The sequence below is a fragment of the Cynocephalus volans genome, chromosome 6, assembly GCF_027409185.1.
Source record: "Cynocephalus volans isolate mCynVol1 chromosome 6, mCynVol1.pri, whole genome shotgun sequence".
Lineage (NCBI taxonomy): Eukaryota > Metazoa > Chordata > Mammalia > Dermoptera > Cynocephalidae > Cynocephalus > Cynocephalus volans.
In genome coordinates, this window is record NC_084465.1 from 91,643,254 (window position 1) to 91,658,587 (window position 15,334).

At 42.2% G+C, this 15,334-nt stretch overlaps 1 protein-coding gene across 1 annotated transcript in view; it reads left to right on the forward strand.

Moving 5' to 3' along the window:
- Window positions 1-2,323: 2,323 nt before the first annotated feature.
- Window positions 2,324-15,334, forward strand: part of CHN2 (chimerin 2) — a 291,887-nt gene continuing 278,876 nt past the window's right edge. The window contains exon 1 of the mRNA XM_063099553.1: window positions 2,324-2,402. Within this exon, the coding sequence (XP_062955623.1) occupies window positions 2,354-2,402 (49 nt within the window). The 5' untranslated portion in view covers window positions 2,324-2,353. The remainder of the gene's footprint in view (window positions 2,403-15,334) is intronic.

A 15,334-nucleotide genomic window follows, 5' to 3' on the forward strand; every position in this document is an offset into this window, starting at 1 on the left:
GGCAAAAGTTGCTCAAACTATGAATTCAATCTTCAAAGTGAACAATTTACAGTCACTGCTGGAACACAAACCTTATGCCAGGTATTGCAACTTTACACACAGCATCTCATTTAATCTTCATGACATTCTACGTTATTGGGACTCTTGTTGCAGGTAGAGAAACTGAGGCTTAGTGAGTCTAAGTAATTTGTTCAAGGTCGCACAGCTAATACTCATTAAGTGGCAGGACCAGTTTGAACTCAGGTTTTGTCTTCTTCAAAAGTCAGATGGTAACAATCCTACTTGATAACATAGCCAAGTCCACCATCTAAAGATCTTGAGGGATACACTGACCACTAGTCACAAAAATAAATGCTGCCTTCAATCAGAACTCTGGGGAAACAGGAAGTCCCATTCTGATAGAGAGGTCAAGGGCATGGTGGGTAACATGTCCCTGGAGGAATCCAAATTAGGCTGCATCAAGGCCACATTGCACAAAAAGAAGGCAAATGGGCTGGGAAAGTGGTGGTGGTTGAGTCTCCTTATGCCAGGCAGGGCTATTTCAAGTTGCATGCAGATGCGGGTCAGGAAGACATAGTCCTATGTGACTGAAGAGTGCTCACAGCCCTAAACTGATCAGCAAGCTACATTTGAAAAAAAAAAAAATAGGCCTTGTTGGGAAGACACACTGGGATTGCACCCTGGAGGAAATTTTTAAAAACATAGTTTAAATCAACGAGAAAATGTGACGTGGGTGCATATTATGATTATTTAACATTTATTATTCACTGTATGTTAGGTGCTTGGTTGATGTGGATCCCCCAGGATCTGACTGCTGTTCCTGTGTCACTCCCGATAATTTTTAAATTGCCTAGGTCCTTTTAACCATGTTTTTAAAAATTGAACTACCCCAATGTGAGCACTTTCCATTTTGCTATATAATGAGAGTACTTTCATTCCTTTAATGTTTGCTTTTTCCTTTGATCTAACAATTTCTCTTCAAATTTCACAGTTTTCTGTCGCTTCAGGATTGAAAGAACCGATTACCCTGCTGGGAGCATGAAATAGACCTAAAAAAAAATCTGCATGCTATTTCCTCCCAGTGAAATTAATTTAGGTTTAAATACAGGTGGAAGGTACACACCCTGTGCTCCAGTCTTTCTGTCACACCTAAGCAGTTCCTCATCCTGAAAAGACACAGTCGGACCTGCTGCCAAGTCTTGGTCTTTTGTGAGGATCCTTTGCAAGGCGCAGGCGGAGAACCTCTTTCTGACACCGGCTTTGTGTGGGCCTGATGACACATTTGGAACGCCTCTGTTTCTTTGCAGGCCAGCCTCAAAAGCTCAGTGGACCCGTCGGGCACTGGCCGTGGCTGGGGAACTTAAGTGTAGCTGGGTTGGCTTCCCGTGTGTTTTAGGAAACGCACCTTCTTGCAGAGCTGGGTCCATCAGCTCCAGAGCAACAAAGGACAATTTGTAGGGAAGTGGAGCAAGCGCTCCACAGCCGCTCTGACATCCCAGGCCCCCTCTGCCTAGCACCGTGTCCTTAGTGATCCCACCTTCGCCCTCTGATCTCCCACCCCCGCTGTCTCGCCCGCCTGAGTCCGGCGGGGCGCGGCGATCCCCACCACCTTCCCCCACGCCCCCCTTCCCGTCCCCTCCAGACCCTGCGCCCGGCGGCCGCGCTGGCCCCGTGCCCCTCGGCGGCCCCCCAGCACCTCGGCGCCCCGCTCCCGCGCGCAGTCTCCCCCCGCCCTGCGGTCCGCAGCCTCCACTCCAGCCCTCGTCGCAGGAGCTGTCAAGCCCGCGGCAGCTGAACCGGCCCCGAGCGCCCGCGTCTCCTCTCCTTCCTTTGTGTGCGCGCGAGCGGAGCTGGGGCGGAGGGAGAAGGGGGAGGTCGCTCTGTCTGTCTGTCTCCAGCCTCCTTTGCCCGGGCTGTTCGAAGTGCTGCCGGGGAGGCGGCAGCCCAGGGGAGGGTGCGGGGACCTGGCAGGGTAGCTCGGGGCCGCCCGGGCGCCCTGGTCCCAGCCGCGCACGGGGGAGCGCAGACGGCAGAGGGGCTCGGCTGGAGCGCCGCTCAGCCCGCCCCGACCGCCTTTCGGCCTCCCTCCGCTCCCACCTACCCCCCGGCACCCGGAGAAAAGCGTGCAAAGGCGCGGAGAGGGACGGAAACCACAAATAAATAGCGGCGGCAGCAGCGCGTCATCTGGTGGAGCAGGAAGTGCAGGCAGAGTCCGGACGCTGCTGCTTTCTGCGCGTCCCCAGGACTTTGCCATGGGCTGGGGGCCGCGGAGGCTGCGAGCGGCCGGGCGAGGTCAGCGGCGGCGGCGCCCGCACCGGGGCTGAGCGAGCAGCGACGCGCGGGGTGCACGGAGATGGCAGCGTCCAGCAACTCCAGCCTGTCCGGCTCTTCGGTGTCCTCCGGTGAGTTTCAGCCCGTCGGGCGCGGCTGCCGCGCGGGGTCTCGCCCGCTGCCCTCGCCCCGCACCCTGGGATGGATAGAGCTACCTGTGGCCGTCCCGCCCGCGCTCTCGGAGTGGGGGCAGGGGTCCGGTGTGACACTTGTTTGGATTGCCAGCACAGCACCTAGGTGCCCGTGCCACCTCCGCGCCTGACATCTGACAGCGCAGAGGTGGGAGAGAGGTGGCGCCCTGAGTGTGCGGTCGCGGGCGCTCTGGGACTCGGGGCGCAGCAGGCGAGAGCGAGAGGAGCAGGGCAGGCTCGCACTTTCTGGCGCAGCTAGAGCGGGGCTGGCAGGGCGGGAGAGGTTGGGGTGAAACCCGGCGCCCCAACCGGTTTGCGGTGCCGCGCCCGCTACCCTGGAAACCCAAATCTAAAGCAGAGGGGAGCAAACGCTCGCTCCTCGCAGACTTGATTTTCTTTGTTTGTTTCAGAAATTAGCTCCGTGGAGACACTCGCTTGGGGCATGGGTTTGAGATAGCAGCAGTGAAGGGACTGTGTCTTCCTGGTCCTGATTGCAGTACGTTAAAGGAAACGAGGTCGAGCCCAGCCTCTGACTCTTGGCACGTTTGTGAGTGAGAGAGTGTGTGTGTGTGTGAGAGAGAGACTCTCGTAATTTTACTTTCAAGGCATACATTTTTTTTTCCTGTAAAAGGAGGGCTTCTTTCAGCTTTTCTATGGTTGATCAGTGAGTCTAATTGAACAGAAAATATTGCTAATGAATCTGAAGGAGTAGTAATCAATAGAAGCAGACCCCACTGACTTCGAGTATGACAGGTTTCTAATTAGAATGATGCATTAGGTAGAATTCCTTTACCTCTTGGTCATTGAAAACTTTAATGACAAACCCTAAAGGGACAGCTGCAAAGACATTTAATGTAGTATACAGTACTCATGCGTCAAGATGATCTTGAAGTCTTAATGGAAATGCCCAATATATTAGTATCGTATTAAGTCTTATTGTGCTCTTCTCAGAGGAAGAAACACCTCTTTGGAGGCATTAGACAGCAAGCCTGGCATAAAGGGAACCACATCTATAGATGTGTAATTGAATCATAAATGCAAGGTGAATTTGACTAAAATGCGATTGTGATGTGGCACAAGGTGATCACTTGAGAGCCACCCGTTATCTTTTTTGGCAGGTTCAGTTCCAGGGTAATGGTACTTCCTTTCTTGATCACTGCCAACTAATCAGAAACACAGTGTTGTTAGGCTTACTCTTATAGGTCAAGTTTCTGGTAGTAGCGCCAATAGGGCAGAACAGTCATATCTTATTAAGAGCAGCAACAAGTTGACCGCCTGTGGTTTTAATTCTGAGAACTCAGCAAATGCTACAGCTTATTTTTAGCATCCTCAAACCACTGCTGCTGTTTTTCAATTCATTTTGGTTGACTAACATTGAATTTAAATACAGTGATGTTGGCTTACTTATTGGCATATGGTTATCCCCTCTAAGGAAAGTGCCCACTAGAAAATGAACTTGTAGGGGAGAGGTGGTGAAGGGAAAAAATAGAGAAAGGACAAGGAGGCAGTATTATCACATGATTTACTGGTGGCATAAATTATAGATGCTGTGGCATCTGAATTTTCAGATTTTGATATAGCTTAAGAAACTTGATTGAAAATCCTAACTCAGTTTTAGGAAGAATATGTTGGTTTGAAGCAGCACAGTATAAGCCTTAGAGGATGGTAATGGTTTTGCAGATAGGATGAAGATGCTTCTGATGGCTCTTTTCCCTGCATTATTTACCATTATTTTTAATCCTAACAGAAACTGGAAAATTTCCTGAAAGCTGAAATTCAAAAAGTGGGTATGGATATATTATTTGGCATGATTCAAACTGGCCTATGAGCTTATATAGCTGTATTCACCAATTAATCAGGCACTTTGTCTTGAAAACTATGGAGTTGTAGTTCTCTTTTTGAGCACACTTACCATTGTGTGAATCATGAATAATTCAGGTGACACAAGCAATTCACACCTGTGAGAAGTGTTGGACAGGAAAGAATAGAGCTTATTTGTGGTGGCAGCTGGGTTCTCTCAGGCGAAGGCCAGAGTCTGAGAAATTAGGGCACTCCATCTATCTATTAAACACCACGTCGAGGGCCTACTATGTGCCAGATAGTAAGTTACAAGCCTCAGCTTCAAGGAGGCTAAGTGAGGAAGATAATTTCAGCATTCCTTCTAGCTCTGAAGTTCTGGGATTGTTGTCTGTGAATTTTGGGTTCACCATTGACCACCATTATCCAAGCCTCGATTTCCTCATCTGTAAATGAAGCTAACACGAATGATGGCACCTGCGTCATACGAGTGTTGCGGGGATTAAATGAGATAATGTGTGCAGAGTATTTTGCACAGGGCCTGGCACATAATAAGCACTTAGTGTGAACAAATTTTACTCCTTTAAGGAATGAAAAAGTAGGCACTCACTGGCTCAGACTGTAAGTGCAGAAGTAAATCCAACACACATTAAATCTGCTTCTTCTATCACATGTTAAATTTGATCTTAAGCTGGGGCTCCATTAAACAAGCATTTGAGTGTCTTCCACGTTTCAGGCATAGTCCCGAGTGTTTGGAATGCCAAGATGAATCAAGACACTTTCCCTCACCACCCAGCCCCAGAAACAGACAAGCGAATAGCAATCTATATTCTAGTTTGATAAAATGAATTCTGTGGAAGAGAGAGTGATTGCCTCAGTTTAGAGGGGTCTGTGGAGTTGATGTTATGAGTTGGGCCTTGAAGGACGAGTAGGATTTTCCCAGAAAGCAGATAGAGGGAAAGGCATTTCAGGAAGAGGGAAGAACTTAGGCAAAGTCCTGGAGATGGGGAAGTCCATGGCCTTATTCTGACTTTCTTTCTTAGAGCTGTTGATCCTTTTCCTGGGTGGTTTCTCTTCTCTGGACAGTTATAGGCCCACAAGCACCATCATGCACAGAGGTGAGAGATCACTTACTGCTGCTGCTAAGGCTTTCTTTCTGTTCAGGTGGCAGTTGGTTTGGGGGAATAGCTCTGGAAGCCTTAAGACATATTTGGGCAATAGAGCACTAAGAAAGAAACAACTGATTCTGCAGCATCATCTGGAAAGTTGAACTCAACATGGGTTAAACCTCTCAGAGGAATAGCGGTGGTGATTTAGGTTTGGTTGTGTTTGCATGAAGAGTAAAAATTAAATAATTTACTCAGTATTAAGCTCAAAGTTATCTGATTTTCCTGAGACTATGCTCTCACTTGCTGTTGTTGAACCACATCACCCAAGTGTCTTTTATTCTATGTAACCAACTGATACATAACAAATGAAATAATCAGGTTAAAATTAATTTTCAAATACATTTTCTGAGAGCACTGTAGAAACTTTCTTCTGGAATATTCAATTATGTGTAAAAGAAATTTCTTTGCCTTTGTTTTAATGATAACTGCTGGTAATTAAATTTCATAATCACCTAGATTGGCAAGAAGGTTTGATTACCTGTATTATTTTAAATCGAAAAAAAGAGATCTCTATCCTTAAGCTTTTAATCCAGACTGTGATACTTGTCTGTATTCTTAAATAAACAATGGTTGATTTGCAAAACAGCTTTTTTTTTTTAATAATCATGAGTTACATTTGCTTTTATAATTGAAATAAGAACTTTTGCACATTAATAGTGTGATTGCCAAATGGATAATTTCACAGAGTCAAGAAAAAAAATTAACCCAAGCAAAGTAATAAATAAAGAAGCTGTGAGATGCTTTCCAGTAACTGAACAAGGTAGAAAAATTAAACATTAAAATGACCCCAGGATAAGAAGTTGTTAAGATTTTGAAAACATAAGAACATTGTATTATAAAAGTGAAGTCAACATAGACTTTTTGAATTAAAGTACAAATGGAAAAAAGTAAAAGTCAGAATTATGTTCAGTCATCAAAACCTTGATCGGAAAAGAACATTCCTAGATGGATTGAAGTATTTATTTCTCTGGATTCTATATAACATGTGGGCCAGGTAATTAATGTTATTTTCTGCTGTCACACTGGTGTTGATCCTAGAAATGATAAATTGGAATTTTTTTTTTACTCATTATTGGGTGGTCATAACCAGTGACATATACGAGTCTTCCATATTCCTAGAAGCAGAAGGCAAAATGAACTATAGTAATTCTGGCAGGTGTTATGTATGTGTAATTAGAAACTACACGATCCAATACTACAAAACAGGATATCGTTACTGAAACAGACATTCACACTGAGGAATCTTCTTTTGGGCCTTTGGATTCTTCAGAAATTTTCTTCTAGAATATTCAATTATGTGTAAAAGAAATTTCTTTGCCTTTGTTTTAATGATAACTGCTGGTAATTAAATTTCACAATCACCTAGATAGGCAGGAAGGTTTGATTACCTTTTTATTTTAAATCACATGCATGAAAATTGTGATTAAAAAATAATTGCAAAGCTAAAATTAACCCTGTGAGAGAAATGTCTCACTCAGATGAGGAGCATTGGTCCTTGTTTTTCTGGTGACCTTTCTACACCTCATAACTTGGTAGATTTCACTGTCCATTTGTAGTAACTCAGATGAACCAAGTGATATAAAACCTGAGAGGTAAGGAGCCTCTTCTTAAACATGCTGCATAGTTTAGAGTTTAAAAGAGACCCACTGATTTGTGTAATTTTGCTGACATGCCAGTTCCTCCCACTAACCCCACATAGTGTATTGGATGACCCTGTCATTTGTCCAACTTTTGGGAGATGTGAGCCCTAGGTATTTTCCAAGGCCAGTCTATGTGGGGTTTAACTGGACAGTGTGTTCTCTGAGCTGCCACCTGGGGCCAGGCCCGAGTACCTGCCCTACTGAGGGCCGTCTGCTGCTTGGCAGAGTCCGCTACTGTTGCACAATGGTGAAAATAACTGGACATTTGGAAAATGTTTGGAAAACTCTAACGTGAGCTGTGTCACATCAGATTGTTTTGGAAAAGAGTTTTCTGCTGGAAGATCAAGATTTCTCTCAAGATAGTTAGATACAGAGAAAGAGAAACGGACCTAGTGATAGATAGACATATGATTCATAGCATCCACCCTTCGCCCACCAATCATTTATCGTTCATAAATGTATTTGTATTTCATGGCTTCTGAAATATGTCATTTACTTCTCAAATCAAATGGCTTTTTTTCCTTCCTTCCTTCTTTCTCTCTCTTTTTCTTTTTAGAAAGATTTCCATTTAGAGATGTTTTCATCAACTTGTCTTTGGTTTACTTTACTGTTAATAGTTCCCAAATCCTCCAGGCACCTTCCTGCTTCTCCTTGCATTTGGTTCATGAGAAAGGCAGCTGGTATTGTATCTCTCCCGTGGATTCTGCTCAGAGGGTCAGGACGGGCGTCTGTGTCTCTGGCACAGGCTGGTTGGTGTGACAGGACACACTGGTGTGTCTCAAAGTTGCTAACACACACAGAGGTTTATGTAAAGTCTCCATGGCTAGAGGAATGTGCTGGCCCCATAGGCAGTCAGCTCTGCCACAGGACCTTTGTGGCTGTCCCCTGGGGGCTGAGGCTGAAGATCTGGAATAGTGCATTGCCCAGTGGTCATAAAACTGTGCATCCAAGGAGAACCAGCCACCAGCTGCTTGTGCAGATAACCTGCTTTTCTTCTCACATGTCATTAATCGTGACCTTTGTGGGGGCTAATCTTTGAATGTAGTCTGTACAGTATGGTCTAACTACAGCATTGCCTGCTTCAACAGTTTGGTCTGTCAAAGTAACCCAACCTCAACCCACTGGCAATATAACGTCAGCAGCATAAAGTATTATTTTAAATCAACCAATGTCTAAGCTCCCACAGGCATCCTGTAATAAATACTGAGTAGGTTTACAGTTAGGAGGGACCTTGGAGGTTGTAGCAGATTCTAACATTTTATAAGTAAGAAAATCACGGAACTCGGGAACCGTCAAATGTCACTCAGCTAGTTGATGGTGAAGCTAGAGTTGCAATTGTCATCTAGGACCCAAGCTCCCATGACAGTAACTCTCCATTTCCCTTTCTGGCTCATTCTAAAGAGTAGCATCATCCTTAGAGAATTCTTGCAGATGTTTTTTCTGTCTGGCTTCATAGAGACTGTTCTATTTAATTATTTAATGCTTTTTTAAAAAGTCATAAAGTGCTTTGTATTTTAAACAAGGCTTAGATATCAAGGCTGCTGTGCCTATAGAGGCACAAAGACTTAGGTGACCTACGTCTGCACTAACTATACATAGCTGTACTATCCAATATGGTAACCACTAGTCACATGTGGCTATTTAAATTAAAAACAACAACAACCAAAAGAACTAGTTCCTCAGTTGAACTAGGCACATCTCAAGCACTCAGTAGCACACGTGGTTAGTAACTACTATATTGGACTACACAGATATAGAAAAGTTTTATCATTCTGCAGAAAGTTCTATTAAATAGCACTGGTATATAGGATCAGTGGTTCTAAAACAGGGACCTAACTAATGTAAAACTAAGAAGCTAAGGATAGAAGATTTGATCGTATGTTCTCCCATTTCTGAGTTTGCTCCTTTGGCTGTTTAGGTTATCTTTCACTAATTTTGCAAATTGACATTTTACAAAAGTAATTTCTTTATAACCTTGAGGGACACTGTAGAATGACAGTGGGTGGATGACATTGGGGAGAGTAATTAAAAAGTTTGTGAACTCCTCTAGTCCTGAGGTTTGATTCAAGCTATTTAAAAAAATGGTCTGTCATTTTTCTAATGGCAACTCAATTTCTTTTTGAAATAAACCCAGAGTGAGTTATAATTTCACCCTCATAGAGGAAAAAATACTCATGTTAATAAAAAGTTTGGATCTTACAATGGTTTCTCTTCTAAAACATCATAAAGAAAATAGAAAAATTGTGAATGTGTGGACTGAGATTGCTAGTGGCATATCCAAGCCATGTTATTTAAAAGAGATTTTCTACGAGCCCGGCCATCAGCAAACAGTTCAGCTAGAAGTATTTTGCTTCAACAAAAAGCCCACATATAGATCAAAGCAAATCCATTGGTTTTTAGAACATAAAGTTAGCTTTAGAATTTTCAGCAAATTTAATTGGGGTGAAATGCACCCAAATAAGATGCAGGAAATGACAGTTCCTAAAAAACAAAAGGAAGAAGTTCTCCTTGAACTTCTGTTGCCATCTTCAAGTGCTGCAGAAGTAGAAAGGTGGAAGAAGGTATCTATAAAGTGTCAAGCAACTGTCCAAAAAGAGATGGATGCTGAAGCCACTGGACTCAGAAACTATAATGATCAGAAGACGGTGGCATGCATGGCTTGCTCTTTATTGACATAGCTAGAACATAGAGTTAGGGAATCTGAATATGAATCACAGAATCACTTGGGTGATAACCTTATGCAATTCTTTTCTCACCAGAGGCCTAGTTTCTGAATTTCAGTGTGCCCCATCATTGCCCTCTGTACCCTTGATACTGACTGAGCATTGTCCTCTTCAAAGAAACAAAACCTAGCACTTGTTTATTATTTCACATAATCCTACTCTAGCAATGTAAAGTGCTTTTTCTTAAATGACTTTGCTTCCAAGGAATAAACACAAGAGACCATGATGGGACCGCAAGGAAATAGAGAGCAAGGAATCTCCTGCAGCATCTATCAGGGTGTAGGAGCTGCAACACTGACCTGGAGGGGCCTGGTTCTCAAGACCTGTTTCTGTGCTGCCTAATAGAGCAGCCACAAGTGGCGACTGAGTCCTTGCAATGTGGCTAGTTTAAGTTGAGAGGTGCTGCAAGTGTAAAATACACACCAGAGTCCCAAGACTTAGCACAAACTCCCCCAAAAGTAAAATATCTCATTAATAACTTTTTAAAATATTGAGTATGTGTTGAAATGATATATTTTCAATCCACTAGGTTAAAAAAAACTTTTTAAAAATTAATTTCAACTGTTTGCTTAAAAAATGTTTAATGTAGCTGCTAGAATATTTAAAATTATATATGTGGTTCATGTTATATTTGTATTGGACGGCACTGGTTTGGATGACTTCAGTGAGAATGCTCTAGCCTTTATCACCAAATCAGCCGTAAAAAAACCTGCTGATTCGCTGCTCAGTGGCTCCCACGGTTGCAGCCCTGTCCACTTTACAAGCCAAAAACTTACCCTCCGTCCACCAAGGGAGTTCAGCCCCAATTCCCAGGTTCCTGTTTTGTTTTATTCCCAGAGAGTGTGAGATGTCCTTAATTTTTCTGAATCTGTATGGTGATTTTGAAATAAAGTGCTATAGAGAGGGACAGGTTGGGACTTTCATAAAATTCTTGTTTAGACAGGCTTTGTTTTGTTTTGTTTTGTTTTTGTTTCACTATAATTCCAGACTTTACATATTTACTTGTTAGATTTATGTTCACCCCTCCTTTCAAAGAAAGCCTGCAATGCTCTGAAGTTGGAAAGAGAAGCTGAGGAGACAAGGGGCATGTTTTTTTTTCTACCTGTGTAGAAAACTCATGTCTAATAGCCTTTGTACTGAGGCATCCTGCCCTGACTATGTATGAATATGAATATGTATGTATATATCTGTATGTGTGTGTTTACATGTATATATGTATACACAGCAGAGTAGGATTAGGTTTCAAACAAAAGTTATTTCCAGCCAAATTTATATCATATAAATTAATATCAAGGGAAATGAAAAGTCAAGCATAGCATTACTTTTACTAAGGAAAGAATTCTCTTGGGATTATGCTAATGATGTGTAGATATTAATACACATAATCTGGCTGCCTAATATTGATTTAAGTTGCTTATTCAAATTCACTTTATTATAGAAAAATTAGCCACTTTGTTTTACAGTGTTTGTCTCTGCAGACAGTGTGACCATTAAACCATGTTTATTAGGTAAATAATACTATTTTGCTAACTTTTATATGCAAAAATAAAATTCCTTTATTTTTATATAAAGGAATACTTTTATATTCTGTCTCCTTCAGTCTGTGCCCTTTGAATTGGTAGTTTCTGGTTAGGGGACCAGTTGGTTCAAGCCAGGCATTCTCTCTGCTACCTCTCTGGCCATCAATGTCCAAGGTTGAAGGTACTCTCAGTTATCAGGGCACAGGAGATTTTCTTTTACATGATGTTAATATGCCCTAGGGTTGAACTTTGGCCCCAAGGGAGCCCTATACTTGTTTTAAGCAGCCAAACTAACCCCACATGCCTTTTTTTCTGAATATGAATTCTTTCCTGGAGGAAAAAGCAATTGACAGGGGCTTTGTAAACTCTTCTGAAATGATTAATATCAGATTAAGATTAGGAACAGAACCACAGCAAATCCTGGGCAATTACACATGTAAGACATGATTATGAGGTAGCCAGTGTCATTTGTGTTAAGCACATAATAATTGCCACACTACTTATTTGGTTCTGTATTCTAACCATAGTAATAGCACTAGGGATATTTTATAAAAATGCACAGCAGCCTTTCTGGAAAGAGAGTGCCTGCAGACATCTTACTTTTCATAAATAGCCGAGTGTGAATCTGTCGTGCAGGAGTTCATATGAACATGTCTGAAGCCATCTGCAGTTTCAGCTTGTACCCCTTCGTATAGTAATGAGTTTCATCGCTTTTCCACCCTTAGAGTGGATTGGTATTTCTTTCTATTGTTTCAAGTTGAACTCTCTAAAACTTGTTTCTAGCATCCATTCTTGGGTTTTGTAAATAAACGTGGGTTAATTTACCCATGGGCTTCCAGGGTGGCATTGTGTGGCAGGCACTGGGAAGTCAGGCATCTGGTACAAACATCAGTACCAACTGTTGTGTTAACTTGGACATCTCTGAGTTTCCATTTTTCTCATCCATAAAATGGGCTAATAATAATAGTTGTTAGAATTGAATGTGTGAATGTCTGTGAAAGAAAGTTGAAAATGGAAAATTTGTGAACAAAACAAAAATGTTTGGTCTCACAAAATGCTCCTTCTAATAAAATGTTCCATGGGTTCCTTTCCCAGGTGATAAGTGATCACTCAGAGCTCATGATCATCTAAGATAATTGGACAGATTTCCCCTAGATATATTACCTTGTTCTTCTCCAACAGCCTTTCAAACTCTTGAAGTGTAATAGTGCCAGTTTAGAATTTCTGTATTTCTGTATAAGACTCCAGTGTGCATCCCACATTCCCAACAACATTTTAAATTAGTTTAGACAACCCTAAGGGACACCACTATTTATACTTTCACATCCAGAGGACTGGCTCTTTTTTAAATTAAATTTTATGTAATATTCCATATATGCAAAAGACTCTCTGTACTAGACATGTAAGTTGCCACACATAGCAACATAATCATCAGGAAAACTACCACCCAACTTAGGAATGTTACCTTTTCTTGTATCTTCCTCTGTACTCTTCTCCCTTTCCTTCTCCATCTTCTTTAATTCCCTCTCTCCAAAGGTGACCACTACCCTGAAACTTCTGCTTATTCCCTTGCTTTTCTTTTTAAAATAATTTTATCACGTATTACTAAAATACATGTTCTACAAGGGCAGCTATTTTTGTCTGTTTTGTTCACTGCTGAATCCCCAGTGCCTGGCACAGCATCTGACATACAGTAGGCGCTCAATAACTAGTTGCTGAGTGAATGAATATGTCTATTTCCCAAGTATTCTATCATAGGAGTGCTGCTGGAGCCCCTCCTTTATCTCTTCTATATAAATCAGTTCTGTAAGGACCCCATTACTGGTTCACATTAGCCTCATGCCTTCAATGGTGTTCAGAAAATTAATTTTTTATAAAAACTCATAATTAAACAAATAATCAAGGATTATTTGTACTTAGCTGCAATAGGAGACTCCAAAAAAATCACACGGACTTTTCTGAACCAGGACTCTTTCTTAACTTGATTTGCGGTTCACAAACACACTTCAGGAGTAAATAGTGAACACTCAAGAAACATAAGTACTAAAACTCGAGTTCAAAATGAAGAGCTAGAGCCATTTTTAAAAAGTGAGAAAGTATACATGCTACAAATGAGGATGAAGCTGGAAAACATTATGCTAAGCGAAAGAAGCCAGTTACGAAAGATTGCAAATGCACGATTCCACTTGTGTGAAACATAAGGATAGGCAGATTATAGAGACAGGGAGTAGAATGGTTCTTTCCTGGGGCTGGTAGAGTTGGAGTGATTGGGGAGTGATTGCTAATGGGTATGGGTTTCTTTTTGGGGTAATGAAATTGTTCTGAATTTGATCATAGTGATGGTTGCACGTATCTGTGAATATATGAAAAGTCGTCAATTGTTTACTTTTAAACAGGTGGATTGTAGGGTATGTGTATTATGTGTCAGTAAAGCCATTACTTTAAAAAGGCAAAAAAAAAAAAAAATTGATACAATAAGAATGAGAAGGCAAACAGTCATAAGGTGGCAGACAGGAAAACACATAGGTCAAGCCCTTCCTGAACAGCATACTTGTGATCAGACAGGAGACATTACAGTCCATAGTCACTGATAACTTGGTCAGCACATGGGGGTGCTCCTTTCCTTCCCATTTTTATTTCTACATTCATCTTTTTCTGCTGCCAGCTCCTGACCTCCTCAGATGGTTCCAGAGAGAGTTGTTCTTTGCAGCTGGTTCGCAAAGTCCGCTCAGCCTCCACTAGACAAATGCTCCCTTCCCCAATGTCCCCTAAAGACCATGACACCCCTCCGACTGAAGAATGAGGGAGAGCAGCAGGTCTCCTCTGCTGAGGCTGGACAAAGCAATCAGTACATTTCTCATGACTAGTTCATTAGATTTTTATCCAGCTTTTCAAACCCTGGGCACAACTCTTATGCCCTCAAAGTAGAATATGAGTCATCCAGGAACCAAGTTTCCTCACTGTGTACCTGGTGCTCCTGAGTGTTACTAATGCTGTGATATGTTTCACTGTCTTCATAAGCCCCCACTAGATGGATGCTGGTGCAGACGTTTCCGAGGATATCGTCTGCTGGCTCTTTTGTTGTTTCTAGTCAAAGAGCTGACAGCCTTTGATCATGTCAGGTCACAGTATCGTACTATAAATACTTTGTTAGAAAGACTAAAATATTACACAGGTATAGCTGTCTCAGATGTTCTGATAGAGTTTACTTTTACCCTTAAGCAAAGAAAAATGTATTTGATCAGATCAGATCTAAAATACGTATTATTATACATAGAAAATTTTCTAGAACCACATATTGTTCTATAATGAACCCAATCCATAAGCATTTTTAAAACGCCTGCTGGTTTTGAGTGTCAGGTTGTTGCAGAAGTCCTCCTCTCCTCCCAGATTTAGAGACTCCTGTAGCAAGATACACTTTCTGTTGGTTGCAGAAAGATCTGGTTCTGGCATGGAGCTAGTGGAGATAAAGATTGGTGTCTTCGAGTCACAGTCCTGGGTGGCCACTTTCTTGGGCAGGTTCAATTTCCAGTGACCTGAGTTTATGGGATGACTTGCTGCCCTTCAAGCTGTTATGGCCTGTCCTCCCTCTTTTTCCCCATGGGACAACTGAGATAGGCACCCTCACAAAATACAAATACATGCCCATTCGTGGGAGTGTGAAGGTAAAGCAAGTACCGAAACTTTTTCCTTAGTTCTTCCCTTAAGCTCTCATTCAGAGTGTTCTCCTGGCATCTGGAGGAGGAAGTGAGAATGGGCTACAGTGGATTTGTGGTTCTGTGTCCTCCTTGGAGTAAAATCTGGCTGCCCTGGGTCCCCTATGACAACAGCACACACGGAGATGGTATTGTGCCTTGTGCTCGACTCTGCAGCTCTCCTGACATCTCACTCCAGGTGTGGATTTTATACCTTGTTCCTCCTATTTTCTAATGTCACAGGCTAAGCTGTCTTTAACAAAAAACTCACTGTTCCTGGGACCTGCTGTTCATGCAAAGTTTTCTCATGCTAACACCAACATGTGTA